General features: G+C 39.8%; 1 protein-coding gene across 1 annotated transcript in view; it reads left to right on the top strand.

Moving 5' to 3' along the window:
* Positions 1-27,255, top strand: part of CRYBG3 (beta-gamma crystallin domain containing 3) — an 80,880-nt gene that overhangs the window by 38,572 nt on the left and 15,053 nt on the right. Inside the window, exons 9-18 of the mRNA XM_010567651.1 lie at positions 4,512-4,651; positions 5,993-6,107; positions 7,219-7,254; positions 8,352-8,485; positions 10,296-10,422; positions 16,142-16,284; positions 18,431-18,557; positions 19,561-19,593; positions 23,481-23,590; positions 24,104-24,230. Coding sequence (XP_010565953.1) covers positions 4,512-4,651; positions 5,993-6,107; positions 7,219-7,254; positions 8,352-8,485; positions 10,296-10,422; positions 16,142-16,284; positions 18,431-18,557; positions 19,561-19,593; positions 23,481-23,590; positions 24,104-24,230 — 1,092 coding nt within the window. The remainder of the gene's footprint in view (positions 1-4,511; positions 4,652-5,992; positions 6,108-7,218; positions 7,255-8,351; positions 8,486-10,295; positions 10,423-16,141; positions 16,285-18,430; positions 18,558-19,560; positions 19,594-23,480; positions 23,591-24,103; positions 24,231-27,255) is intronic.

Here is a 27,255-nt window from a genome sequence, read left to right as displayed (position 1 = left end):
CCTAGGTCTCAATTCTGGTGGAGCTCTTGGTTGGACTAGGAAAATGGGGGAGATGGCACCTAAGAGTAGTATTTCATGCTAAAGTCTTGAGGGTCGTCTTAACCCCTTCGGCTGAGGGCCATGTTACTGTTTTGGAAGTGTCTGTTCTCTGCAAGCTAGTACGAGTATTCCCTGTGCTTTTGTAAACATCTCTGCTCCCAAAAGACCATGAGGGAAGCATGGGCACTCCAAGGATGACTGCGTGGAGGTAGGAGACTACCGCAGAGTAAAGGAAGACAGTGGGATGCCCGGAGGCTGTGACCTACCTAAGCATTTGCTGGTTGTGTATTATCATTGGAAATGAACACAGCTACCTAATCTGTTTGCTGTACTTTTTATTTTGGTTTTGCCTGATGTGTCAGTAGGATAATGAATATGACATGAGTTTTTACTGTTTGTGATGGGGTTGGCAGGGCCAGGGGGTTATAGGGAGGAAACTTTCCAGTTTTGGATCTGGCCTGAAACACTGTGGTAATAGTTTTGCATGTGGGTATCTTATTTCAAAATCTTGACGCCTTGCAAATTAAATGGCTTCGGACTGAAGGATCTAGTTCCCAACCTGAATGCTATCGTATTTGTGTGGTTTTCACTTTGTTTCTAAAGATGGTGGCTTTATTAGGAATGTTAAAGAAGCCTCTGAAAGTAATGATACCCATTAAATATGCTCAGGCAAATATGAACATGCTACGGTAAATACTTAGCAAGCTAAAGTTTACATGCTTAAATTATATAAATTAATGGCATAGTATTCGAGTGTACATCTGCAAATACATAGTGTTCACCTCATATAGTAATAATAAATTTTGCCGTTTTCTGCAGTCTGTGAATTAATATATGTAAATTGAACTCAGTATTTAAGTCAAAATATATATTTGTGACTTTACAAAAATGTGCTTAGAAAATATAATGTACTTCTTGCTTGAACATGTTACTACCTTTAAAAACAGATATTTGAATTGCTTTTGATGAAGACCTCGGTTTACTATGTAACACTTCGTGAAAGGACTTTGTGGGCTTACTCTAGTACACACAAAAATGCCATCACAATGAGTAGAGTTTTTTTTATGACTGTCAAAATTGAGCTGGAGAGAGATGGTGATAAATAGGAGAGATTTTATTATGAGTGCTTGTGCTTTACCTACCCTTTGGAGAACTGCTACATTCTTCATCTCTTGAGGTGGAGCCTGTCTTCTGAGCTTCAGAGTCAGGAGAGCAGACTTGAAAAGAAAATGTAGACTGGCTTTTTCCAATCTTCAAATGAAAAAAAAAAACCAAACACCACCACCCAACAAAAAAACAAACCTACTGAATTAAAATTAAACATACTCTGTCTCATATTCTGTCTGAGCCCGCAGGCAAATGTACTTTATTTTGCCACTTGCCTAGTCTTGTAGGGACTTTGTTTCAGAATTTATCTGAAACCATTAAGAGTCTAGCATCATTATTTGTGGAATTCTTATAGGTGCAACCTCCAATTTTCCATATCAAGCTTTACTGTTGGATTCATAGCTTTCAGCCTTATCACATATCAGGTATTATTAGAAAAAAACACAAACTTCAAATATTTCTTAACTGTGATTTAATAAGAGAGAGATATATATGTGTGGAAACTATAAGGAAATTTGATTATTTTTTTTTTTTAAACTTGTCTAGCAATACACTTAGAATTGAGGAATGGTGTTCCTTAGCACCTTGCCATAAAGTAGCATTGTACTGGAAAGTCTTTTTTCTTAGTTTTTCTGGGTTTGCTCATCTGAAAACAAAAATTCTGGTATTGCAGTTTTTGTTCTAAAAACAAATAGTGTTGTATTGGGTTTGCGTGGCAGGGTTTTGGTAGCAGGGGGATTACGGGGGTGGCTTCTATGAGAAGCTGCTGGAAGCTTCCCCCATGTCTGACAGAGCCAACACCAGCCGGCTCCAAGACGGACCCACTGCTGGCCAAGGCCGAGCCCGTCAGTGACGGTGGAGATAATGCCTCTGGGATAACATTTCAGAAGGGAAAAAAAAGTTGCTGCAGCACAGAAACTGCAGACAGAGAGAGGAGTGAGACCATGTGAGAGAAACAACCCTGCAGACCCCCAGGTCAGTGAAGAAGGAGGGGGAGGAGATGCTCCAGGCGCCGGAGCGGAGATTCCCCTGCAGCCTGTGGGGAAGACCATGGTGAGGCAGGCTGTCCCCCTGCAGCCCATGGAGGTCCACGGTGGAGCAGATCTCCACCTGCAGCCCAGGGAGAGAGGACCCCACACCGGAGCAGGTGGGTTCCCAAAGGAGGCTGTGACCCCATGGGAAGCCCACGCTGGAGCAGGCTCCTGGCAGGACCTGCGGACCTGTGGAGAGAGGAGCCCACGGAGCAGGTTTTCTGGCAGGACTTGTGACCCTGCAGGGGATGCACGCTGGAGCAGTTCGTGAAGAACTGCAGCCCGTAGGAAGGATCCGAGTTGGAGAAGTTCATGGAGAACTGTGTCGCATGGGAGGGACCCCACGCTGGAGCAGGGGAAGAGTGTGAGGAGCCCTGCCCCTGAAGAGGACGAAGCGGCAGAGACAACATGTTATGAACTGACTGCAACCCCCATTCCTCATCCCCCTGCGCCACTGGCGCAGAGGAGGTAGAGAAAATTGGGAGCAAAGTTAAGCCCAGGAATAAGGGAGGGGTGGGGATAAAGTGTTTTAAGATTTGGTTTTATTTCTAGTCACCCTACTCTGGTTTGGCAATAAATTAAGTTAATTTTCCCCAAGTTGAGTCTGTTTTGCCCGTGATGGTAAGTGGTTAAGTGATCTCTCCCTGTCCTTATCTCAATCCATGAGCCTTTTGTTATATTTTTTTCTCCCCTGTCTAGCTGAGACGGGGAGTGATAGAGCGGCTGCATGGTGCTTAGTTGCTGGCTGGGGTTAAACCATGACAAGTGTGCATTGTTTGCAAGGTACAATACAGAGGAAACACAATTGTGCATGAGGGACAGTTGCCAAAACATTATACTGTGTTACTTCAGGTCTCATGAGGAAGGTGAAATAATATCTTGAAGTCCATCTATTATAATTGCTACATATATTGCTGACAGTTAAATAACTACTGAACAAACTTTGCTAACCAAGAGGAAGTGTATTTCTAGGTGGGATGTTACTCCATCATTTGAAAGCTCCACTTAAAAACCTATGTGAAAGAGGAGAGCGTACAGGTGTTGTCATGAGATGAGGTGCTGTAACTTTAAGAGCTTTTGTGCCCTGTTGCTGGGTTTCTCTGCAAGCTCTTGTGTTTTGCCTTTTGTGTCTGGCAAAAGCTACAGGCCGTGTGGGAACTCTGTCACGATGTGACCCTGCCTGGGTCCTCAACAGATCCAGTAACCACGTGCTTCTCTGAGGGCACCCTCAGGGACAGCTTCTCATCACTCTTCTCTAGTGCACATGCAAGGGGCATTTTCCTCCATGTTTAGGACTTTTGGGGTCTCTTTATGCTGTCCAAGCCCTTTGGCCTAATGCAAGCAGGGCCGTGGGTCAGGATGATAAGGGTAAGGGTGCTGTGAAGTTACCACCGAGAACTGAAGGTTTCCAGCTACAGCTGAGCAAACCCTGTAAGCATGTGAGCCGCGTTTCACTGTAACAGGACTGTTCTGTAATGCACTGCTGAAGCAGGGCCTTACAGAAGATCCTCATTGATTCATGATGTGTTTGAATGCTGGGAAAGAAAGTATTGGCGATGCATTTTATATAAATATTATGAAACAAGTGTGGTTCAATAAAATCCCTGCAAATTCTAGAGAAGATCATGTGTTCAACAAGTTTTTCTCCAGCATGGAATCTATCAGTAGAAAACCTCCAGTAAGGTATTAGAGGTTGTTGCTCGGTAGTAACAGGAAAATTGCTCAAGTGTCTACTTAACAAAACAAACTTTTTCTAGTACTGTTCTTTTTTTTTCTTTGTCTAAAATGCAGTAGATTACTTGGCATGGCAGAAAATTGAACTCATATGGCTTGAAACTATAGTCGGATACATTACAGAGCCTAATTACCACTAAGGGAGGGAGGCAGGAATGTAGTAGATATTTCTAGAAAGTTTTAGTTATGCATGCATCATATGTATCTATATGCGTGTTATGGAAGCACTGTCTTTAGAAAAAAAAAGTCAGCAGTATTATATGCATGATTTGTCTATCAGTAAATATTGTCAGATCCTTTACTTGGAGATTATTTAAACTGAGCTTTTGGAAAGTAGCCCAACACGCATAAATGCGTAGTTTTCTTTGAAAGTTGGTGGGAGCTGGAAATCTAATTCCCTTAGCTTTTCTAAAAATTCCAGTCTTCATTTAAAAAAAAAAAAACAAACTAAAACCCTTCCATCATATGAAGCCTGGAGTTAGGTTAGAAGGGTGAGAAGACAGGGGAAAAAAGAAGGAAACATTGCTGGTCCTTCCCCCACTGCAATGGGGCAGACTCTGCAAGCGTGTGTAAGCCTTATCCTTTGATTTGTTTCCGCAGGACTGTGGTGTTCCAGAGGTAGAGTTCTGCCTGGCAGCTGGTGGTACAGAGGGACTTCCTATCTGCATACAGAGTGCAGTTGCCAATTTAGAAGAACTGGATGTTGAGAAAAACCCTTTTATAAGAGTCAAATCAGGAGTGTGAGTACTGAATCTTTTTAATAGCAATTTGCCAGCCGGTGGAGGAGTAACATCATGGGATGAAATTCAGGCAGTGATAAGAACAATATTTGGGGGGCTTTGCTACAAATCAGTTAACATACACTAGACATTGCCAGCTCTACACTCCAGCATTGTGCTTTGTGGGCTTCTGGTAGTGGAACCAAATTTTTGAAAGCATTTTTCTTCTAGTTGCTGACAGAAGTCTTTGTTAATTCCATCTTTGAGTAGCTTTATAAATAGAAGCAGTAGCTCAGCTATAATTGGCTTTTAGTTCATTGGACAATACTATCTCCCTAGTCACCTACCCTGTTATAACTATAACACTATGGCTGAATACCAGAAAATGAATATTACATCATCCCAGCATTTCTCAAGCTACAGCCATATCCTGACTTTCTGGAGAGAGGTGATGCAATATGATACAGGCCCCTTGGTAGTCCAGCATTTCCTGTATTGAGCAGAATAGCCTGTTTCCTGGGTAAATGCCCAACACTTCACAGTTCCTGAAGTTTGGGCGTTCTGCGCCTCTTCTCATAAATCGTTGCAGAATGACATTAGCTATTCTGCTTTAAGAGTCTTGAGTTTGCCTTTCCCTGTGAGCCAAGCCTTCCTTCCCACAGTCTTGTGATATGTCTGTGAAGCTTGAGGTGGTGAAGGAATTAAAAACAGTCTTGTCTTAGTTTTGATAGAACTTAGTATTATAACTGCTTATGGTCTGTGTGTGTAGTTTTAAGAAAATAATTTTCCATATGGCTCAATGCCTCTTCCTCCATTCCTTATTTGGTCTACTAACCCTGTGTCCAACTTCTACATTCAGCTTTCTTTTTGACTTAAAACAGTCTGAAGGAGTCTAAGCATTTTTAATCTTCATGTCAAAATTACAATAGCCTGCTTTCCAGAGGAGTGCTGTAAATCATTTTATTGTAATAACTTCCACTGAAAAAACAAAGTGGGATTGATGTTAGAAGCCTTTTAATTCCTAAGGTGACAATCCTAGGTAAAATTTGGTGCGTCTCATCCTCCATACTGACATTGGTTTTGTATGCTCATAGTGTAACAAACTGGCGTCTTAAAGTAAGGGAACAAATTAGTAATTTTCTTCTCTTTCATTTATGTTTAGCTTGGACTGAGAAAAAGTATCTAATCTTCTTAGCATTGATTTTGCCAGTGTATTTAAATATAGCTTCGTTTTGATGTGCTGGCAGTATCTAAAACACATTATGTAGCTCTTATGAGTACAAAAAGGAAATTAATTTTAATAGGTTCTTTGTATTTTTAATCTATCTAATGAGATTAAGTCCTTTATCCTTATTGTTATAGATGGCTTGCTTATTCAGATTTTAATTACAAGGGAGAGATGAAGGTTTTGGAAGAATGCGATTCACCATCTGAAATTCCTTCAGCAGATGTAAAATCTCTGCGTCCCTTAAAAATGGTGAGGACTTCACAATTCTCTAATAAGTTGTGTGCCTTCCTTTTCCTATTGTTGCTCCCCCGGAGGTTTTGATCTAAATATAACTTAGGTTCCAACATCCTTTCAGGGTTAATCCTTATACATGTAACACTCATCTCACGCCATGGTGCATTTGCAGTGTTGTAGTGGCACAGCAGTCGCCATGGCTTGCTGGGCTTCTGTGTGTGCCCAAGTAAGACCACATAGTCAGAGGGAGCACCTGATTCACTAGGACATCTTCCTGGGAAACTGTTGTTGTTAAGTACAGATCAAATAAGACAGAACTGAAAGGCTTTTAGTTGTATTGCAGCCAACACCATTAACTAAAAAAGCTCTTCAGAAGTTGTTGATTTTTTCTTTTTAATGGTACAGCTAGAATCTACCACTGCACCACTTGGGAGGTGCAGCTAATTTTTGTTTGGATAGACAGCATGTAGATCTAAATATGAAAGAAGTGTGGAAGGGTGTGGCAAGTACTTATACTGTACACATAGCAAGCCTACAGAAAAAGAGTTTAAAAGCCACAAAGGAATAAGACCCAACAGCTGTCTTTTTATTCGCTTGTGGGAGATAGGTGTCTTACTCCCTCAGAGAACATCATTCACTAACATTTCCAGACAAAATGCATTTGCTGTATTTGTTCTTTGACCATAGACATGAATATGTCTGCCTATATTTTCTCTCTTTTCCGGTGTTGATAGTTTCTTAATGTTCCACCATTTGTGATTAAGAAACTTGAAATACATACAACAAAGCTTTAAAAGTTATTTATATGGACCAATTTTTAAAATTTAGTTTAAAAACACATAGTAAATGTTTGCTTTAGATTGCTAATAGACAATGAAGGAATATTTTTAAATTGCTTGCACCCCTACAGGCTTGTCAATGCACTGATTTGTTCGTAGGTCAGGTTTATAGTGTCCCTGGCTTTTATGAATTTTCAGAGTATTTAAATTAGTGTTTGATTTGGCCAACTGAAAATGGTGAATATAATTACAAAAACTTCATGCTCTGATAGTACTATAAAATATGCGTCAAAGCATAACTTTAAGTTTTATATGAATACCTTTTCTTTTCCCCATCTCTTTTTCAGGGTGGACTAAAGGTACAAATGCCAATGAATGTCAAGGTAAGCACTGAGGACATTGAGAATAAAATATGAGCACATTGGAAATAAAAATTTATTTAAGCTGTTTTCTTTTTGTTGGGTATGTGATGTTTGATTAAGTATTCAGTGTTTGCTGCTGAAGAAAAATTCACTAATTTTGTGAGGTCCACTTTCTTACTAGTGTTTCATGAGATGTAAAAGTAGTAGTAATTTGTTTTTATATATTAGGAGAATGTAATTTGCTATAGAACTATTGTAAAGGTTTTACAAAATAAAGAGTTTTTCTGACTGACACGTCAGTCACTGTAATGGAAAGGGATCAGGAGAGATTTTCCCATTTAACGTACCAAGTTTAAAAAAAATGAGGGCGAGGGGAGGAAGAGGGCAGGAATAAAGGCCCTTCCTTCCTATACCCAATCCCAGTACTAGAGTTGTGAGTCAGACCATGACCCTTCTGTGATTTGAGGAGCAGAAAGCTAATCCAGAGTTATTGTTCCTTTTCCCTCCTTTTTCTAGTTCTCCACAAAAATTCTAATGCTCTCGGTAACTTTTAACTATACAAATACATGCAAGACTCGGGCATTTTTCTAATAAATATTGCAATAAGTATTAATACTATTAGTAGCTGATCTGTGTGATTTGACAGATGACGAACCTCAAGGGCATGTTAACTGCAGCCACTGAAATAACTCCAGCAAAGTACAGAGAAAGACCTCTTGTCTACTTTTGAAGGATTAAGCTTAGTGTGTCTAGCTGTGACCAGCTAGGATTCACTGCAGGCTAATATACACTGCCCAGGCACAGGATTACAGGATAAGTCACAATCATATAGCCACAGAGTGCATTTATGTATATAGAATTGTGTGAACAACTATCCTTCTGTGGAAATGTCTGCAAATAGCCTGACAAGCCTATCTAAATCCAGATAGGGTCTCTTCAGCTTCTAGGGCACTCGGGAATCAGAAGGGCTGAGAACACAACCCTGCATTTTCTTCATAGTGATGGCTTGTTGGAGGGGGAAAACGGTGTCTTCCACATACTGTAGCAGTACACACCCCCAAACTTCAAATTACTATTCAGGGCATATTCAAGGCATTGTTCAACATCATGTTTTCTAGATAATAATATATGAGAAAACCCACTTTGGAGGATGGTCCAAAGAGTTTTCAGAAAACATCAGTTCTGTTCCAGCTCTGTTTGGTAGTGAAGAGGAGTTTCAGGAAATTGGATCAATACGTGTAATTGGTGGAGTGTAAGTATATTTCACATTTATATTTATTTACTTTAAAATAGGAAATCATAACTAAATGCTAAGAAGTGCTACCCAAAGGTTGATTAGAATCTCTCACTGGTAAAATATTTTTTTAAAGAAAGGAATATATATTTCTTTTGTCAATTATCAGCCTTGGATAAAACCAGCTCTCCACATGGGTTATCTATCTAAGGGAATATAGGAAGATTAAGTGTGTGAGAGGTGTGAAGTCAGTATTTACAATTTGGATGCCAATAAACTAGGCCACTTTGGGCTTAATGACAGCATTCACACAGAGCTTTAATTTATATTGCTTTATACTTCTGGTAGTCTCTACTTAATTTACTGAAATGACCTTGGGTAGGTGTGGTCAGTCTTCAATTTGACATTTTAATGTCTCTGAAATCTATAAACTGTTTTATTGTTTTAATGGTTTTCCTTTGCCACCTGTTGCATGTTATCTGGAATTAAGAATCTACCCTTATTTTCCTTTGTTGAGGCCTTGGATTGATTCTGTGTTGCCCCACCCCTCTCTCTGTCATACACTCACACGCACAAAAAGGGCTGTGTAACACAGTCCTTAGGTGGACTACTCACGAGGTAGGCTCAGCTCCAGCTATTCTAGAGAGATACCAACCCCACGCATTGTTCTTTCAGCCTCTCCCAAGACCCAACAGGATAGGACTGCTTGAAAGCATGCAGGATTGTTGCTTCTGCCAAAGAGCATAGGAATAAAATAGTTTTCAGAAACTTTTTTTTTTTTCCTTAGGGAATCTCAATGTTAATACTTTTATATAAAGATTCAATAACATACGTCCTTCCAGGTTGTTGTCAGAATCTTACAAGCACTAAATTCAAAGTAAACTTAATTGTGCATACTCAAATAATCTGTTCATAAATACATTATGTATTTGGTATCTGGGAAGCCTCAAATTATTAAAAATCATCCTTCTGTCTGTTGTGGCAGCTTTTATTTTTAATACTGTGGTAACTTAAACAGCTGAATTAATGTAAACCAAATGCTACTAAAAGTAAAGCTATCCCTGCCTGCCAAATTTTACTGCCAACAGAATTTGTACAGCAGTTCTAGTACTTACAAGGGAGCTTTAATGAAAGAAATGCTTACAAGAAAGGAGAGGGAAGCACTTTTTCAAATTAAGATCCATTAGAGCTTTCAAAGTTGATGTGGAAATGCCTTCTTTTAATCGAGCCTTATCTATTTGTTCAAAATACTTTAAAGAGTTTTATTCCCTTAGTGTTAAAATATATGCAATACATTGTATATATTCAATTCACTTGTCTATTCATGTATATGTGTTTTTAGATTAGAGCAGGAAACAACATAAGCGGGTGAAATTTTGTTCTGCTAAAATCCATTAATTTTGTCACCAGCTCCAGCAAGGGTAGAATCTCATCATTTATTACTACACTAAAGAGATCTACTGCTGTTTTTTGTCAGTGACAATTGGTGGCTTACAGTGTTTTGGCCACTAGATGCGTACTAGCCTCTGTAGTACCAAATATTGGTATTGGGAATATGGCTGACTGAGAGGAGGTACGTGGAGAAGCGTTACACAAATAAACAGTTGTTGGAGAAAGAATCACATGGTGGGGTTTTGATCCACAAAGAAGACTTTAGTGGGTGCCTGTTGTGATTTCCAACAAGCATTGCTTTGTTTGTTAGCTGAGTCTGTGATACTCATTTTAGTGTTAGGATGTTCTCTTCCCCTTTTATTTGTTATGGAAAATCATGTGTGAGGTTGTTTTGCTTTTAGTTATTTCTCTTTCTTTTGTTGTATGGTTGCTGTAGATGGGTTGGCTATAATAAGGAACGCTACAAAGGCCGTCAGTACTTGCTGGAGGAGGGAGATTATGAAGACAGACACTCATGGGGCGGAACTGACAGTGTCCTCCTGTCTTTCCGGTTCCTTCAGGCTGTAAGTACTTCCATGAATTTCACACAAATTATGCACAGTTCTATACATAAAGAGGAATGTTATTCTTCATATATGGTACAGCTCTCTTGGGTTTAGTCATTCCATCTTTTATCCAAGTTCATTCTCATTCTTTTCATACTTGCTGAAATTTAGACTGTACTGTATACATTGTAAAGCAGAAGCAGGTTCTAAATAGTCTTTGTAAAGTTCGTACAAAGGATGTTTTATGCAGAATTCCTTGTCTACCTGCCAGATTTTCCAAGTATCTCACTTCTGCATTTCAACCTATTTGAATCTCGAGAACAGAATTTTCTTAAAAGTTTAACATGCGTAAGTACAGTGCAGTTTTTTATTAAAATAAAAATAGCTATTCAACACAGCAGCTGTTGCAAGCCTTAAAACAGCATTACCCTCTGTCTGTGTGATTTTTGTGCCAGAAAATTTTGGCAGCAAAAATAATCATGGTGAAAAAATCGTGCTACTAAAATGTGTTTAATGGGGGCAAAGATGAAGTAATAATAAAAACTATATCAGAGTTCAGTATTGGAAGGAAAGTTAGACTTTTCAGTCATGGGGAAACATGGGATTAGAACTTCTTTATAATTTCATTTGGTCTGGCTTTTTTTTTTTGTTTGAGGATTTTTTTTATTATAATAGGAACTCTGTGATCTTTAAATACAGCTGCAAAGAGTGGCTGCTTTTGAAAATTAGATTATTCACTCTGAGATTACTCAGTCTTGTATACTCAGATTACTCATCTCCTCATCTGGAGAGACGTGATATTCCTGAGCCAGGGATTTTGTGAAGTTTGAAGATAGGCATTTAGAGCAAAGTCGTTGTCTATTTAAAAAAAAAAGTTAATGTGAACCCAAAAAGGCCGTGCTGAAATTCACAATTTGCAGTTTTGATTTTTATGAAAAGCACCTAGGAGAAGGTGTATTTATAATCAGAATCTATCACATAATTAAAATAAAGATAGGAGAATAAACTGAACTGAAGAAAAATGGCTTTCTCTAAATAATTTATTTTCAGGTTTCTGAGAAAAACAGGCAGGAATTTTCTTCTAACTCCTCATTCTGGATGTGCAGAATCCTATTCGATTACTGACTAATCTTGTTTTTTCTCTCTTTTCAAGCTATACATAGGATACTTGAGTAACTTAAATTGATCTTTTTAAATCTTCTTCTTGGCAAAGGACATAATTACAAGCTTAAAATTGCGCATGTGTCTAGCAGGGATGACCTTCCACGTGTATGCATGTGTTTAATTTGACTCAGGCCTAGAACAGTCAGGATGCTCAAGTCATTTTAAAAACATGTATTGTTCGCATTCATCTATCAACATGTATCATTCAAATTGGCATATAAATATATAACAATATCTACATATTGATAATAAAAGTGAAGTAATACTTTTCCTCGAATTGTAGCATAAATAAGGCAATGAGCTAGTTGCCAATAAAATGACTAATGGCACTGGCATTTTGTTTTTCAGCTTGACCAACAGATTGACTGCTCTCTCTGACATGTAATGCATAGGTCTGTGTTCAGGCTTGCCATATGCTCCCTTGGTGACTTTGTGTGATGGGTTGACCCTGGCTGGACGCCCACCAAAGCCGTTCTATCACTCCCCCATCCTCAGCTGGACAGGGGAGAGAAAAATATAACAAAAGGCTCACGGGTCGAGATAAGGACAGGAGAGATCATTCACCAATTACCGTCACAGGCAAAACAGACTCAGTTTGGGGAAAATTAACTCAATTTATTACAAATCAACCAGAGTAGGGTAATGAGAAGTAAAACCAAATCTCAGAACACCTTCCCTCCACCCCTCACTTCTTCCCGGGCACAACTTCACTCCCAGATTTCTCTACCAAACCCTCCCAGCGGCACAGGGGAACGGGGATGGGGTTTACGGTCATCACATGTTATTTTCTGCCGCTTCATCCTCCTCAGGGGGAGGGCTCATCACACTCTTCCCCTGCTCCAGCGTGGGGTCCCACCCACGGGAGACAGTCCTCCATGAACTTCTCCAACATGGGTCCTTCCCACGGGCTGCAGTTCTTCACAAACTTCCACGGTGTGCAGTCCTTCAGGAGCACACTGCTCCAGCGTGGGTCCCCCACAGGGTCACAAGTCCTGCCAGAAAACCTGCTCCGTGGGCTCCTCTCTCCACAGATCCACAGGTCCTGCCAGGAGCCTGCTCCAGCACGGGCTTCCCACGGGGTCACAGCCTCCTTCAGGCACCCACCTGCTCTGGCGTGGGGTCCTCCACGGGCTGCAGGTGGATACCTGCTCCACCGTGGACCTCCATGGGCTGCAGGGGGACAGCCTGCCTCACCATGGTCTTCACCACAGGCTGCAGGGGAATCTCTGCTCTGGTGCCTGGAGCACCTCCTCCCCCTCCTTCTTCACTGACCTTGGTGTCCGCAGGGTTATTTCTCTTACATGTTCTCACTCCTCTCTCCGGCGGCTGTTTCTCCCTGTCCCAACTTTTTTTCCTTCTTAAAAATGTTATCACAGAGGCATTACCACTATCACTGATTGGCTCGGCCTTGGCCGGCGGCGGGTCCGTCTTAGAGCCGGCTGGTGTGGGCTTTCTCTCGAACACAGGGGAAGCTTCCAGCAGCTTCTTACAGAAGCCACCCCTGTAACCCCCCTGCTACCAAAACCTTGCCACACAAAACCAATACACTTTGTATACAATACTTAAGGTCAGGATTTTAAAAACATTTTAGTACCAAACTCTTGTTTGCAAGAGGACCTAGGCAAATATCCAAAACTAGTTCTGTGTGCTTAAGGCACAGCAAACATACTAACTCTTCTCAGTAATCTCAGAAATTCTGTCAGAAGTGCAGTCAAGGTTGCGATGGTGTTGGACTCTGTGTGGATGTTCCTGGATATCAGATCTTTGTTGCTCTTCCCTAGAAATTCTGTTTTAGTCATATGAATTTAAGAGTCTCTGTAGAAGATGAAGGATTTTGTGGAATATGTAGCTCAGTTGCATTATTCATAGTCAGCTTAAGTAGGGAGTGGGGCTGGGTATTGACCCTGCTCTTCGTACGTCCTCACTGGTGTGGTCTTATGTAGGGGCCAATCCAGCTAGATTTTTTTTTTTTTTTTTTTCCTCCCCTTGTGCGTGACACCAAGTGACCTTGACTGTTGGCTTTAAGGCCAACCCAGACCTGAAAACAATTTAGCCTGGCTCACACAACATGAAGCTGAAGCTAATGAGCCCTGTGTACCTGAGTCAGCTCCAGGTAGAGTCAGATCAAATGTCTTTGTGCCATGCTCCCAAAGCAGGGAGTGTGGTACAGAAGCACGTAAATGGCTCTGCAGAGAGCTGGGCTGGGTATGGTGTGCCTCATTATCCTGTGTCAGTACCACCTCTGTCAATGTGGCTTAGTACTATGCAAAGCTATTCAGATGTTCCTGCACCACGACGCTCAACATGACAGGTTCCACCAGAGCTTATTAGTGCTAGGAAAATCCAACCCATGTTTCTGTACACACACCAGTGACTGCAGTTGAGCTGAGGCATGAATTTTAATTTCCTGACAAATCAGAAAGGTTAGACAGACATTGCACATGAAAGAGATCCCTCTCACTGTTGCAAGTCACTCCTCCCCACCCACTGGTGAAGATGTACACACATGTAGGCATATTGCAAGAGCTTTCAGTTTTTCTGTCTTGAATATTTCTGCTATGAACAGTCACAAGCTCTAATGTGGAGATTCAGGGAGTGTTTTGAAAGCAGAGATAGAAAGGACTTGTAGAATTGTTTTTTCCAGTGTACGGCCAGCTCTGTTATCAGCATCTATATTGGACACACTGGAGTCAAATACACAGCTTGTTCCTGAGGGCAGACAGCAGTTTGTGCTGTGTGCTGGTTTGGGGAACAGTTGCATTTGCTTCTTTTCTGCAGTTTCAAATGAGAGGATCTGTGAAACTAGAGTTTGCCCATAGCTGTCATGATCAAGGAAAGAGCGAAGTTTCTGAGTGTTTTTCAGTGGAACAGAGTATGTTGCCTTTGGAGCTTTCCCACCAATATTTTCAAGTCTAAAATGATTTGCCTTGGTCTGAAAGTCAGTTTTTAAGTATTTCTCCTATTGCTTATTGTAAGAGCTGTAGTGAAAATTTGAGGAGGGAAAACTGATGGCTGGATTTGAAATGTTTTAAATGTAATTACAATTCTTGATATATTACAGTGTTTAAAATTTAGTCAAAGAAATTATGTGCAGATTTGATCTAAATGGCTTTTCAGGAACTCTTACAAAGTCCTTGCTTTAGGACTGTTAAGAGTAGCTGGTTTTCATTTGCACTAAAACTGCACTAGGGGTTTTGGGTTTTTTTTTTTCTAAAAAGCAGTCTGAAGCTGCAGTTGTTCATGATGATTTTGCCAGACCTGGCACTGTAATTTCTTGTGTATAGCTTAAGTAGTTGCAACTTCTTAAACAAATAGAAGGAGGAGATGGTCAACATAGTAGGAAAACCAGTTTTACTACAGAATTTGTTCCATCACTTTTTAGTGTCCTGTAAACAATGCAGAAAGCTTGAGCCGCATTGTGTTCATTCTAAAATTGGTTTTCATTATTCATTGTGATTGAATCCTGTACAAAGGCATGGTGTCCTCTAAAGAGCCTGTTTGATCAGGTTCACCTGACCAAATGAATCTGGCTGCATGCTTGGCCTGGCTGTAATTTCTAAGTGCTTTTTGATTGTTGTAAGTCTTTGTTTTCTCAGTGTAGCCTTCAGCATACCGCTTTCTGGTTGGTAGCTTTTAAGAGCTGCAACAGGAAGTATTTAGTGTAATAATTCCTGTGATGGTGTCCTCATGTGTTTGTGAATCTGTGTTGGCTCTTGTATTTGCTTGATAGCCTTTTCTGTTGTTCGCAAGACTTGCTTATTTTCAACGTGTATCATTGCTGAATGTTTCAAAAACACTGAAATTTAATTGAATTCATGCTTTTTGTTAAATGTTAAAGGAATAAAGTGAATGGATTGTTGTTTTCCATTTTCCCAAGCAGTGACTGAACTGTGTGCTTAAAATTGCTAAGCAGTTAAAAAGTTGGAGATTTGAAACCCAAATTCAAATAATCTGAAGCTGTGCAAGTAATCTGGTCAAGCAGCTATGCTAGCTGTAAGCATGAAGCAAGATAAGAGAACATGACAGTGTCATGCAGGATTTATTTTATAGCTATAGTGATTAGTCATACAACAGATGTATCCAAAAAACTACAAACCCCTTGTGCTGGAAAGGTGATCTTGCCCACTCTTTTCTTCTCCATTATTATTGCCTTGCCACTGGGAAGGGATGAGGAAGGAGAACTTGAAGTAAAAGACCATGGTCATGGTAATGCTTGGAGTAGTCATTTGTGAAGCTGTTGGAAGATCAATGCTAAATCCCCAACCCTTCTCTTTCCCATGCAGGCATCTTTGCACTCTAGTGATCCTTGTAGAGGAGAGGATGGAGCTCAGGGGCAGTAGGTTCTTCCTCTCTTCAGTGGAAACCACTGAATGCCATATCAGATTGGCAGGCTTCCAGCTAGACGTTTCAATGCTAAAATATCCCATAAAGATCCACACAAGGGACCTAAGACCCATTGTTGCTTTATAAAAGACTGTCTTTCAGGCTACAACTCTTTTTCCAAAATGTTTTATGTTGTGAAGCGTGAATGAGCTGTGACAGCCTGTCTTCTAACTCCTGTGCTGCCTCTTAGGATTTCATAGAGTCATCAGTGGCACTTTTTCAGTCTGATGATGAAGATGGGAAAGCATTAGACATTGTCAATGAAGAAATCCCTGATCTGGAGCAGGCTGGATTTGGCCCAGAGACGAGGTCGATTCTTGTGAGAAGTGGAGTGTAAGTCTACTGAAATATATGGACAGAAGTATTAAGTATTTTTATGCACAGTTGGGTTTGGGTACATCTTTTGACAGAATGCATTTCACGTGGAACAGGTGCTAAACATTTGGGGGAGAACAGTGTTTCTTGAAGTTTCCTTGATAAATGGAATTTAAAAAAACTTCTTAGTTTCTCTAAATTTCATGTCTACACCTTGTTTTGGATCTGGGCATTCTTGTTACTAGAGAAAGCTTGTGATGTCCCTCCAAAGGTCACACAGACTGCAGTTTCATGATACAGGAGCTTTGGCAGTAATACAGAAAGATTTTAGGTATATTAAGAACTGGGATACTTTTGGGGACAAGTGCAGCCTGTATAGAAAGGATGAGCTGTGCCTTATTCATAATAAAAGTCAGGCTGCTGGCACTGAAAATTAAAATACTTTTTAGAGAACTATTTAAACTAAAAGCAGAGAGTTACACTAACAGGTGTGGAAGAGTACCTGGTTCAAGCTGATACAGCCTACAGGGTGGACTTGCCTAACTTTTGGTGTGCGTATGTGAAGTCCAGGAGGAAAATAAGCAGCACAGTTGCAATAAATAAGGAAGGTAAATTAGACTACCTGCAATGTCTGTTGATGAAGATATGCAGTATTAACTGATGCAGCAAGGACAAAAGTTACAAGTGCTAGAAGCCTAAAAAACAGGAGGGGGGAACTAGAATGCTTGGCGTGAAGTGACAGCTCTGATATAGCAGATACCACAGATATTCACAGGAAGGATAAGCAGAGGAGCTACCAACTCTACAGGAATGACAGAGTAGGCTATTATAGGCATGGGAGTGGTAGTGTACATGAAGAATTATATCAAGTGTTAAAACATAAAATACATCATGGGAAAAGAGTACTATGGAATCATGTAGGTGGAAATTCTAGACTTAATAGTAATTTTAAAAGTGCAGTATTAACTTTGTCATGCCTACCATAATGGTGATGGTGATAGGTATCAGCAACTGTTAAGTGAGACTGAAAAAGCTTCAAACTTAGGACAGGTAGCAACAGAGGGGGATTTGAACTGCTCACATAGGGACTGGATATCTCTTTATCTCATGAGTGTCTCATGAGGTTGAGATACAAGGATTAAAGCCTGGGACTCAATTTGGAGAAGAGTTGGCTGAGGAAGGATACAAATGAGATCTGCAAAATCCTGAAGGTTGTAGACAAGCTTAAGGCAGCAGCATTCACAGAATCCTGTGTGCCAACAATTGGGAGATGCTTTACAGAACTAGCTGAAGATTGCTTTAAAACAGATTTAGAGGTGGGGAGCGAAAAGCGTTTCTTACACCAGAGGCAGCGAATTTCTGGAATTTGCTGCTAAAGTAGGCTGTGGTAGCAGATAGCACCAGGAGATTTAAAAAAAGCATTAGACAAATTAATGACAGATTCATAAACAGGTGCTAAAAGGACTGGGAAAGGAGGTGCCCTCTAATGTCGCTAATATAACAGTCCTGGGTGCGGGGTGACTAAGAGTGGAATGCACCACCAAAAGTGGCTAAGTTAGCAGCATCTCTAACTAGTCTCTAACTACTTCTGCCATTGCCAAGAAGCGTTTGTGCAGGGCTAGGGGGACCCTCGGTGTCACATAATTGGGGATTTCTTCTTAAATCGCAACAGGGAAAGCAGGATGGGAGAAGATTGAACTGCCAACCATTGCAAGCTTTTGCTTTATCTCATCCTTTCAAGGCTTCCTCATTTCTCTTTCTTCTTGCACCATTTTTCTTAAATAGAACTGGAAAAGTTGGAAGAAAGCCCTGTCTGGGGGGATGCTGAATAGGTAAAGGTTAAGCTGAGAGAGATTCAAAAACTTGTCAATTAAGTGTGTTCCCTCTGGGCTTCTGAGCAAGGCATCATCTCATGCTGAATGTATATTTGGTAGAAAGGTAGATACCCAAAATTGTGTGTTTGTCAAAGTAGTGCTTGCAACGTAAAAGCAGAAAATCAAGTGTGTGACAATTTTGTGCCTCTCATTGGGTTTGATGTTACACTGTCAGCTGGACTTATCAAGAAAACTCAAAATAAAGTTGTTCTATTTAACTCATTAGTATGTTCATCGAACTACACAGAAAAATGTGGTGTTTTCAATTTAATTTTTGTGTCGTTCTCCAGGTGGGTCGCATATCAGCAGAAATATTTCTGTGGTGAACAGTATGTATTGGAGAAAGGAAAATATAAATGTTTCTTTGACTGGGGAGGATCTAGTAAAATCATCATGTCAATCCGACCTATTAAGTTGGTGAGTTACTAGAACTTGTTAAGGGGCAAACCTAAAAGAAATGAGACCTTTGGAGATCAGAGTGTACAATAATAATGATATCATGTGGGCTATGCTGTTTAATCAATTTTTCTGTTTACTTGGAAACAAGTTAAAGACCCTTGTGGATGACATATAATGAGGCTGTTCAGGATGGAGGCTGAAATGGACACTCTGGATCTTTCTATCTGTTGAGAAAATTGTCAGGGAAACTTCATAAGAAGAACTTCCCTTTGGCAAATTGCATTCGTGGAAAGAATAACCTGGCCTGGAAAGATTAATTTGCCTTAAAACACAGTAATTTCTAATGCCTAAATGATAATGGATATAAAAATACTTGAGAATTTATCTGGCCTGTATCATTGTTGTATAATAGAGGTCTGATTTATTTTTTTCCCCTGTTTTTATGCTAAAATATTTGTAATACATATAGTGAATATAAAGACAGGAGATATTTTTATCCATTATTAAATCCAAGGTAGTGCAACTTGCCCAAATAAATTAGTGCCAGCTGTCAAAACCCTAATGCAAAACAAAGACAGTCCTCAGTAATGAGTATATAGTAAATGACACTACTGCACTGAAAATAGGAAGGGAACAAACATTTAACCTTACTTTGAGGAGCATGTGTTGAAAGAGGTGTCCTATTCTTCTGTTGTTTTTAATTCTGTCTTTTTTTCCAAGAAATAGACTCAAAAATAAATACAGAGACATTTACATGGGCTCTAATCCGCATTGTATGAACTAATTAATGCTGACACAAATTCTTTGTGTGGAAAGGGACTGAACTGTCAGGCAGGTAGTCGTGAGCTTACAGGCAGCTGGTGGCAGAGGCTGGGGAAGAGAATTGTGCCAAGAGCATGGGAAGTGTGTTTTTCTCTGCTCTTGAGTTCATAATTAACAAATCTCTGGAACTTGACATGTGTTCTAGGAAATTAATTGTAATTAGTTTTATTTATTTATATGCATATATATATTATTGCAGGAACCGCTTGGAATGAATGAGCCTCCACATTTGGTATGTTGACATTACAAACAGTCTCTAGTTCTAAACTAGATTTAATAATTAAATACAGGTAATGTTGAATGTCTCACTTCAGATGATACCTCAGTATTATCATCTCCATACAGCTGAGTATTGACTGAGGAAACTAGTAGATGTATAAAGGCTAAGTTTGCTAATGTTCTACTCTGCTTTATTCCAGATCATACCTTTCAGTATTCTGTCCTCAAAAATGCAAGTAGTTCAGTAGGTTTTGAGTGACTTGGGGTGTCTGTAATCTTCTTCCTGTTTTCTGGAAACTCGCTATCACATGCATTTATCCTTCTCTTTGTGGCATATATACTTTCCATTATTTTGCATTATATCTGGTTTGTCACTTTCTTGTTCATGTATGAGGTGAAGAAGAGAGTATAAACTGCAGAAGATTGAACTGCACTCTTCAAACCTGCAAATGCCTCAACAGGGGAAGTTGGGTTTTTTTAGTCTTGGATGTTCGTAGCTCATGCTTTTCTCAATCATGTATAGCTGCTCCTCTAGCAGCAGGCACCACTTGTTCTGTGCTTCCCTTTTCCTTACAGAACATATGACCTTAACTGAGCACATCCTGATTATAACAAATCTGTGATAAATCTCTTCTATGATACATTTTAACTATTTCCCTGAAAGTCATGTCTGACTTGGTGACAACTTAGGAAGAGAAAGTGGTCCCTATAATTCACTTCTAGTCTCAAGAACAAGTTAGTTTAGGGTTTTGCACTTTTGGTTGTTACCTTACAAGGTTCTGTTCCATTAATGTACCTTTGTGATATCTTTCAAAACCAAAAACCTTCTCTTAAGTGCTCATCACAAAGGATGGTCTGTGTCTCCCACAACATTCTGTCCCAACAGGGCTCTCCTCCCTTCCTGCATTAGTTGTTTGATATCTTTTTTTCTGTCCTGGAGTGTGCTGCTAGTATGGTTGATGATCTAAGTGGTTATATTGCTCTCTCTATGACATGCTCTTAATTAAGCAAATTTGGAAAACTTTATTTCAAGAAACAGGACTCTTTTACAGACAAAAGAGACTTTAGAGCTCAATGGTTCTGTTTCAGAAAACTTAAGTATTTTGTCATCTGGACACAATTTTGCTCTTTCTTGCTTGGAGGGCTATAATAGCCATAAGCGCATGGGAAATACATACATTGTGTTACTTACCAGGTTGACCAGTTCTACAATTTTATGATTAACCCAGGACTACAGGAAATGTTTCCTGTCTGAAGACATAATTGGTGTATTATTTTAGTCCTAAACACTGATTTCCTGCCAGACCTATTCATATGGCAGTTTGTGGCCAAATCAAAGACTTACAAGTATGTTCACAGGAGGGCCTTGGTAAATGATACCAGATAAAACAACCAAATCAGATGAAACCAGTGGGATCCAAACAGTTGAAAATAATTTTCTCTTCATCTTCAACTCTTCTACCGTTTCAGAATCTCCCAAAAACTATTCTTTGAGTGCTTTAATCCAGTTTTGCAGACCTTTAAGATCAATTGAAACCCTTGAAATTTCAATAAATTGTGCTTTGCAGTCCTTTTATTTCCAGTGATAAGTGAAAAAAATCTGTGTGTGTGTATACGCACAGTCACCTTTAAATACTGACATGTACTAGATTGTGTTTTGCCTTTTGGGTTCTCTAATAGCAGTCTTAACACCATTTTTAAAAAATAGTATCCTGACTTATGATAATCCTGGTTTTCATAGGATTCTGCCCTGAAGCTAGGAAACGAAGAACATCATTCTTATTGCTACAATAATTTTAGGAGGGGAAATACTTTGAGTACATTTTTTTATGGGAAAACATTTAATCACTTAGGATAAGTAAAAAACGGTCTTCTGGAGAAATACAAAAAATTTCCCAATCAGAGTAAAATCAAAGTTGCCATGCATGCAACAATCTCTTAGTTTGTAACTTCAAAGCATGGTGTGTATGAGCTGGCAAATCCTTAAGGAGCCTAATGTTTGACCCTTGTATAAGCCATATACTGGTTATTTTGAATGATTATACATTCTTCTACCTTTAATAAACCTATGTCTGAGCTAAGGGAACTGTTTTCACTGTCTACAAGAGTGTGTCTTTTTTTCACTTCTGTTTTTAGTTGCTCATCAGAAATTGAAAAGTGACTAATTTTTTTTAAATGTCTCTAACTCCCATGACCTTTTCCTCTTGCCAGGATCTGTAATAAACAAAGTACATATAATGTAAGAATGCCTGAAATCACCAGCTCTAAAAAGCCATTCATTATATTTATTAAAAATAAAACTGGGTTTTGCCCAGCAAGAGCAAAGCCTCTTTTAATAGCAGCTGGCTTGTACAGGTGATTTAGGAAGCAGAGATGATTGCTGTGATAACTTGTATTTGTATTTTCAATACTTTTTAGGAAGCGAGACCTCATATAGTAAATGTCAAACCCTGACAAAGTAGAGGTAGCTGCAGTTTGACACTAATTGCAGAAATGCAATGTTTTCACTAAGGAATCAGTACTTCACCCAGCTTTTGTCAAATTAAGACCATCATTCGTTATTAGATACAATCTGTGTAAAAATGAGTTACAGGCCTTTTCTAAAAGCCTTGCACAGCATCTGGCCTATGCAAGAAAGACAGTGTGTGTATATATATATATTCCTTTATAAATAGCTTTGCGATAAGTGGGTAGAAAATACTATGTAATTACAGCTTAAATAGATGCTTTGTGCAATTATATTTACAGAAAAATCAGTTATACTTTATTCATTATATCATAGCTGATTAGTGTTCTCCAGTTTGCAGTTACAGCATGCAAGGCCAGGTTAAACCTTTCTTGTTCTTTCTAATAGGAAACATACTCATTTCTTTTAAAAACATAGACTGAGCTTTTCCATAAAATCATTTGCTGATACTTGTGTTTGGCCTTCTCATACTGGCAAAAGCATTTGATTTCTTTTCTTGGCAGGAAGCTTGGCCAATTTGGGGCATGAAGGGGGAAGCAGCTCTTGAAACAGCCATCGTGTTTTTCTTCCATTACAGAATATGAGTTGTTTGCTTGACACAGTTAGTTTTTTTCATTCTTTTCCAGCCTCTCTTTCAGGCTTTAAAGAGAAATTCACTTCACTTACACAGTGGTGGCCCAAGGGTACAGAATTCTAGGCAACTTTGCTATAGATGATAGGCTATATCATACTACTTTTTTTCTTTTCTTTTTTCTTTTACTGCAACACTTTCAACCTTATTGCTTTTTCAGGGTGAACTGATCACGTCTTACTGGTGGCATATGTTTCAATGTGGCTTGAAGTTCTTCACCATGACATGTAAAAACAGCTTAGCTGAACATCAGAAGTTCATGGTGCATCTACCAGGCTGTACCCAGTTCCCCCAGAAATTCTCTTGCTAGCTCTTAAATGAGAAAATACCTGCGATTACTGTGGTCACAGAAGATTTCAAGGCACTTTGTCAACAGTCGCCCTGTATCTTTTGACCAACACTTCCCTGTCCTGTTTTGAACACTGGGTCGTTGAGCTGTGTAGCAAGAGTTAGCTGCAGTTCACGGGTACTTTGGATGGAAGATAACATCCTTCAGTCCTAGCCTTCTCTTTTTCTCTGGGCCCTCACCTGCTGCAGTTGAACTTATGCTTGATGCCACTGCCTTAGCATCACTGGGAAGCATCCTGTACCTGGCCCAGAGATGATAAAACAATTGATCTTTCTGAAAATAAAGTGGCTGTAGAAACATAAAAGATTCCTTAAATGAGAACTCATTCTATTTATTGTATCTTTGTGAATTGAATGGATACTTCTCTAACAGCACAGCTATCTCTGTTTACATTAATGATAATGCATTTGTTTTCCTTCTAGTCATTGGTTTTGTTTTGTTTTGTTCTTGTAGCTCAAAGCTTTCAGTAATACACATTTCCAAGGAGCATGTATAGATTTCACAGCAGAAGTTTCTGATTTTACATCATTCATACCATGTTCTTTTAAGGTTCTTCGGGGATGGTAAGTCAGTTGTTTTACATGCCACCATTCTAAGTAATATGAAATTTTTTTTAAAATGCTACTAAATTTCAGAAAGCTGAAAGTGCATAACACATGCCCATCATATTCCATCATGTCTTAGACCCATGTCTTGCAATGCATCTCAGTAACTGTCGTCCTGTCATTGTTTTGGGTAGTATGCATTTTGCTTTCCCTGTGGGAAGTTTGCACAGTTACTGTGATTCTTTTTTTAACTTCAGTTAGAATTTTTTCCAGATTTTGAGAACTTGGTACAGTAGAAGTGTCTGCATTCCACTCGCGTCGTTTGACTCTGGAACTGAGATTTCTGTACCACATGATTTGATTTTGCTACTTTGGTTGCTTTGTCACATAGCCTTTCAAGTCACCTTATTTTCAGCTTAACAAGAACAAAAACTTTTTTATTCCTTATTTCCTTAGCAAATACTAAATCTTGAAAAAAAACTTAATAAGCAGCTAGAGCAGCTAATCTTTGTTGTTACATTATTCTTGCAGTTGGCTCCTGTATTACCAAGGGGAAATGACTGACAATCACTGTGTGCTGGAAGAAGGCCTCTACGCTGACCTCAGTTCCTGTGGCTGCCCAACTGCTACAATCAAATCCCTCAAGCCTATTCAATATGTAAGGACTTTATTGAAAAAAAAAAAAAAATAATGTTTTGGAACTCTTTTCCTAGTCAGATGCCTGAAGCAAGTGCTTGCACTAAACAAACTCCCACTCAGGGAAAAGTGAAGTTTGTTTTCTTGGCTTACAGGATTTTTTGGGTTAGGAACAAGCCAGGCTGCGTGCACACATGCACGTGGTCACTTGTAGGTGCACGTCCTTGGGTGTTCTGGGCTCAAAGTTGCTCTTTTTTGTATGAGTTGCACTGGTTGGCATTTTTGTGACTGGTCTTCATAATACAGCTCAGCAAGCTTAGTATGCAGTGAGACATTTTGTCATGCCATCTAAGCATACAGGCCTTTTTTTATTAGGCCTACAGCCAACGTTCAGTCTTAAAGCAAAGTACACACAGAAGACATGAAAACTGAAATTACAAGGTAGCATATACTTGCCATAATGCTGTTTAATGTACTAATTATTTTACAGAAATATAAAAAAAGATTTTCACCTCCTAATGGCATCTCAAATCATTGGTCAATAAAGTGGTATAATATACCATGCATGTGGCCTGTGAGCTGTGTATGACACATCAGATAGTCCAGCCCAAAGCTCATGTGGCCATCCTCTCTCTTGGTGACTTCTGAGATACAGGACAAGTACTTATTACACATGCATACAGTCTTCATGTGACTTTCAGGCCACGTTAGTTGTACTACGCAGGCACACAACTTGCAGCCAAGTGACCTATTGTAGCAGTAAGGTGAGATACGAGGTCGCTCTATGCCCGGAAGATTGGAGAGGAATGCATTGTGCTATCCAGTACAAGTTAGATACAGCCTTTTGTACATCCTGTTGTAATTCTGCACATAGGACATAGGCCTCTAGAGTCTTGCTCTCATGTCTGTGCCTTTGTTCCATATCTTGATGTGCTTCTATGCAAGAGCATCCAAGATAAGCTGGCCATAACGCTGTTGGTAAGAGAGAAGCAAGTGGCTGCTCTGCCCATTCCCCTCTAGCAATGACCAACTTCCCCAAAACTCTTCCTCCTTCCCTGATCAGAGAACACAAACTCAGTCTATGTGACATGTGCCCTTCAATTTAACTCTTACGAAACTAGACTTTAAGGATTACTCAATTCAGTTTTCTTCAAGTGTTAAGGTTTTTTTCTCCATTTGTGAACAGATTAAAAAAAAACAAAGCAAAAAGAACCCAGACACCAACAGCCATGGATGTGGTGGGAAGGATGTACAACTCGAGTTTGAGAGCTGGTCTTTTCACTAGGTTACATAGATACAGTGACTTCAGTGGAGCTATAGCTTCCCACCTGCTGAGAGCCTGATTTTCACATTAAAGATCTCCTTTTCACATGAGGCTTTTGGACTCTGCTCTGCTAAATCAGTTGACATAAATGGTAGGTCTCATCCAAATCCCTCAGCCTGTAATCTCACAGGAAAGTAACTATGCACTTTGGCATAGTAGGAAGCTACTGTCAGCCCTTGATTACCGAGGGCCAGGCCCTGGAAGAAGTGTGTTTGGCAGGTTATGTGTGGGAAGCTTGCACACATCTTCCTGTAAGTGACTTGCACCTCTTAGTTCAGTTCCTCTCTTGCAAATAGGAGCCCTTGTATTTCACAAAATTGAGGCACTAAACAGCATAAAATGCTGTCGAACCACACCTGTTTTACAAATAGACATGCCCTCATCAGCCGCTAACACATTGTGTATGCTAATCGCACAGGACAGTGCTTAGAGGTATTGTGTAGTACAGACGTGGTGTTAAGCACGCAGCAGTAAGTTTGGTCAGTGGTCAGAAACAGCCATAGTTAATTCTGTGCATTGTCCGCAGTGTACTGTTCTTGGAATAGAGCCCTTTTTATTACAAGATATTTCTGTTAGCTCATTCAAGAGAGCAGCAAGCGTATTCCCAAGTGGCATTGTTGTATAGCTTTACTGAATTCAGTTGTGACATTGGGAACTCCTTCTATTGTTCAGCTTTAAATACCAGCCCAATTTCAGACCTAAGGTATCTCGATAGCTCATGTGTAAGAGGGAGAATGTTTAACCCCAACGCCAAACCCTGAATGTGCATTGTCTCCTGCTGTCCTTTAAGAGAGATGTATTTTCTGCAAGTGTAACTGTTGGAAGGACTCTCATGCTAGAGGGAGCCAGGTGTTGCTTTAGTGTGTGAGGTTTCTGCATCCCAGGTGTTGACTAGAAGTAGAGGCCTATGTGTGGCACTGGCAGAGGGGAAAAAAAAATACGCTTTTAACAGCACAAAGGACTCGTAAGGCTAGCTCACTACCAGGATTTGGAAACCATTGTCAAAGTCCATTGAGTGGTGTAGGTGTGGTCCAGCTATATATTTTAGAAGTAGATTGTTTCAGCCAGTCTTTTGGAATAGGAGAACAAATCTGGAGGAAATGGGGACACAGGATCTGGGTAGTCCCTTTCTCATTTGCAAGATTGTAATGATAATTAACTATATGTTACCTTGATATTGTACAGCTCAGTGAAGTCCCAAGTCTGGGCCTTTATCTGCAGGACATATGTAAGAAATGTAGATTCTTTGTGTGGGGCTAACTCCAAAATAGCTATGAAATGTAGCGGTCAGCACAGGTCACTCACACCCATGGGGTGTGCACCTTGGCTGGGCATCCACGCTGATTTCTGCATCCAACCCTGAATCAAGATGCCCTTTCTGCTCCTATCTGTTCTGGTAACTAAAAGGAACATCTAGCAACGTTTTTGCTATTGCATGTAGCAATACCTTCAGTGTAACTTTTTGAGTTTTCATTCAAAATCTAACAGTTTTGAGGGGCTTTTTGGATGTTGTCAGCTGCCATAAGATTTCTGGACTCTCCATTTTGGAAGGAGAGTTTGAGGACTGAAGTTACATGTTTGTGGTACTCCTTCATGGCATGGGTGTGCTTTTGTGCCCTGAGGGAACAACACTGTAAGGTTGCAGTGGGATTTTTGTGGCCAAGTAAGGTAACAGTAACGCCTTAATCTATATGAAACAGCTAAGAACTTCTGCAAAGCCTTT

Source organism: Haliaeetus leucocephalus, unplaced genomic scaffold (genome assembly GCF_000737465.1).
Source record: "Haliaeetus leucocephalus isolate CR32 unplaced genomic scaffold, Haliaeetus_leucocephalus-4.0 Scaffold228, whole genome shotgun sequence".
NCBI classification, from domain to species: domain Eukaryota; kingdom Metazoa; phylum Chordata; class Aves; order Accipitriformes; family Accipitridae; genus Haliaeetus; species Haliaeetus leucocephalus.
The sequence above is the reverse complement of the archived record's forward strand: the minus strand, read 5'-3'. Positions and strand labels throughout refer to the sequence as shown.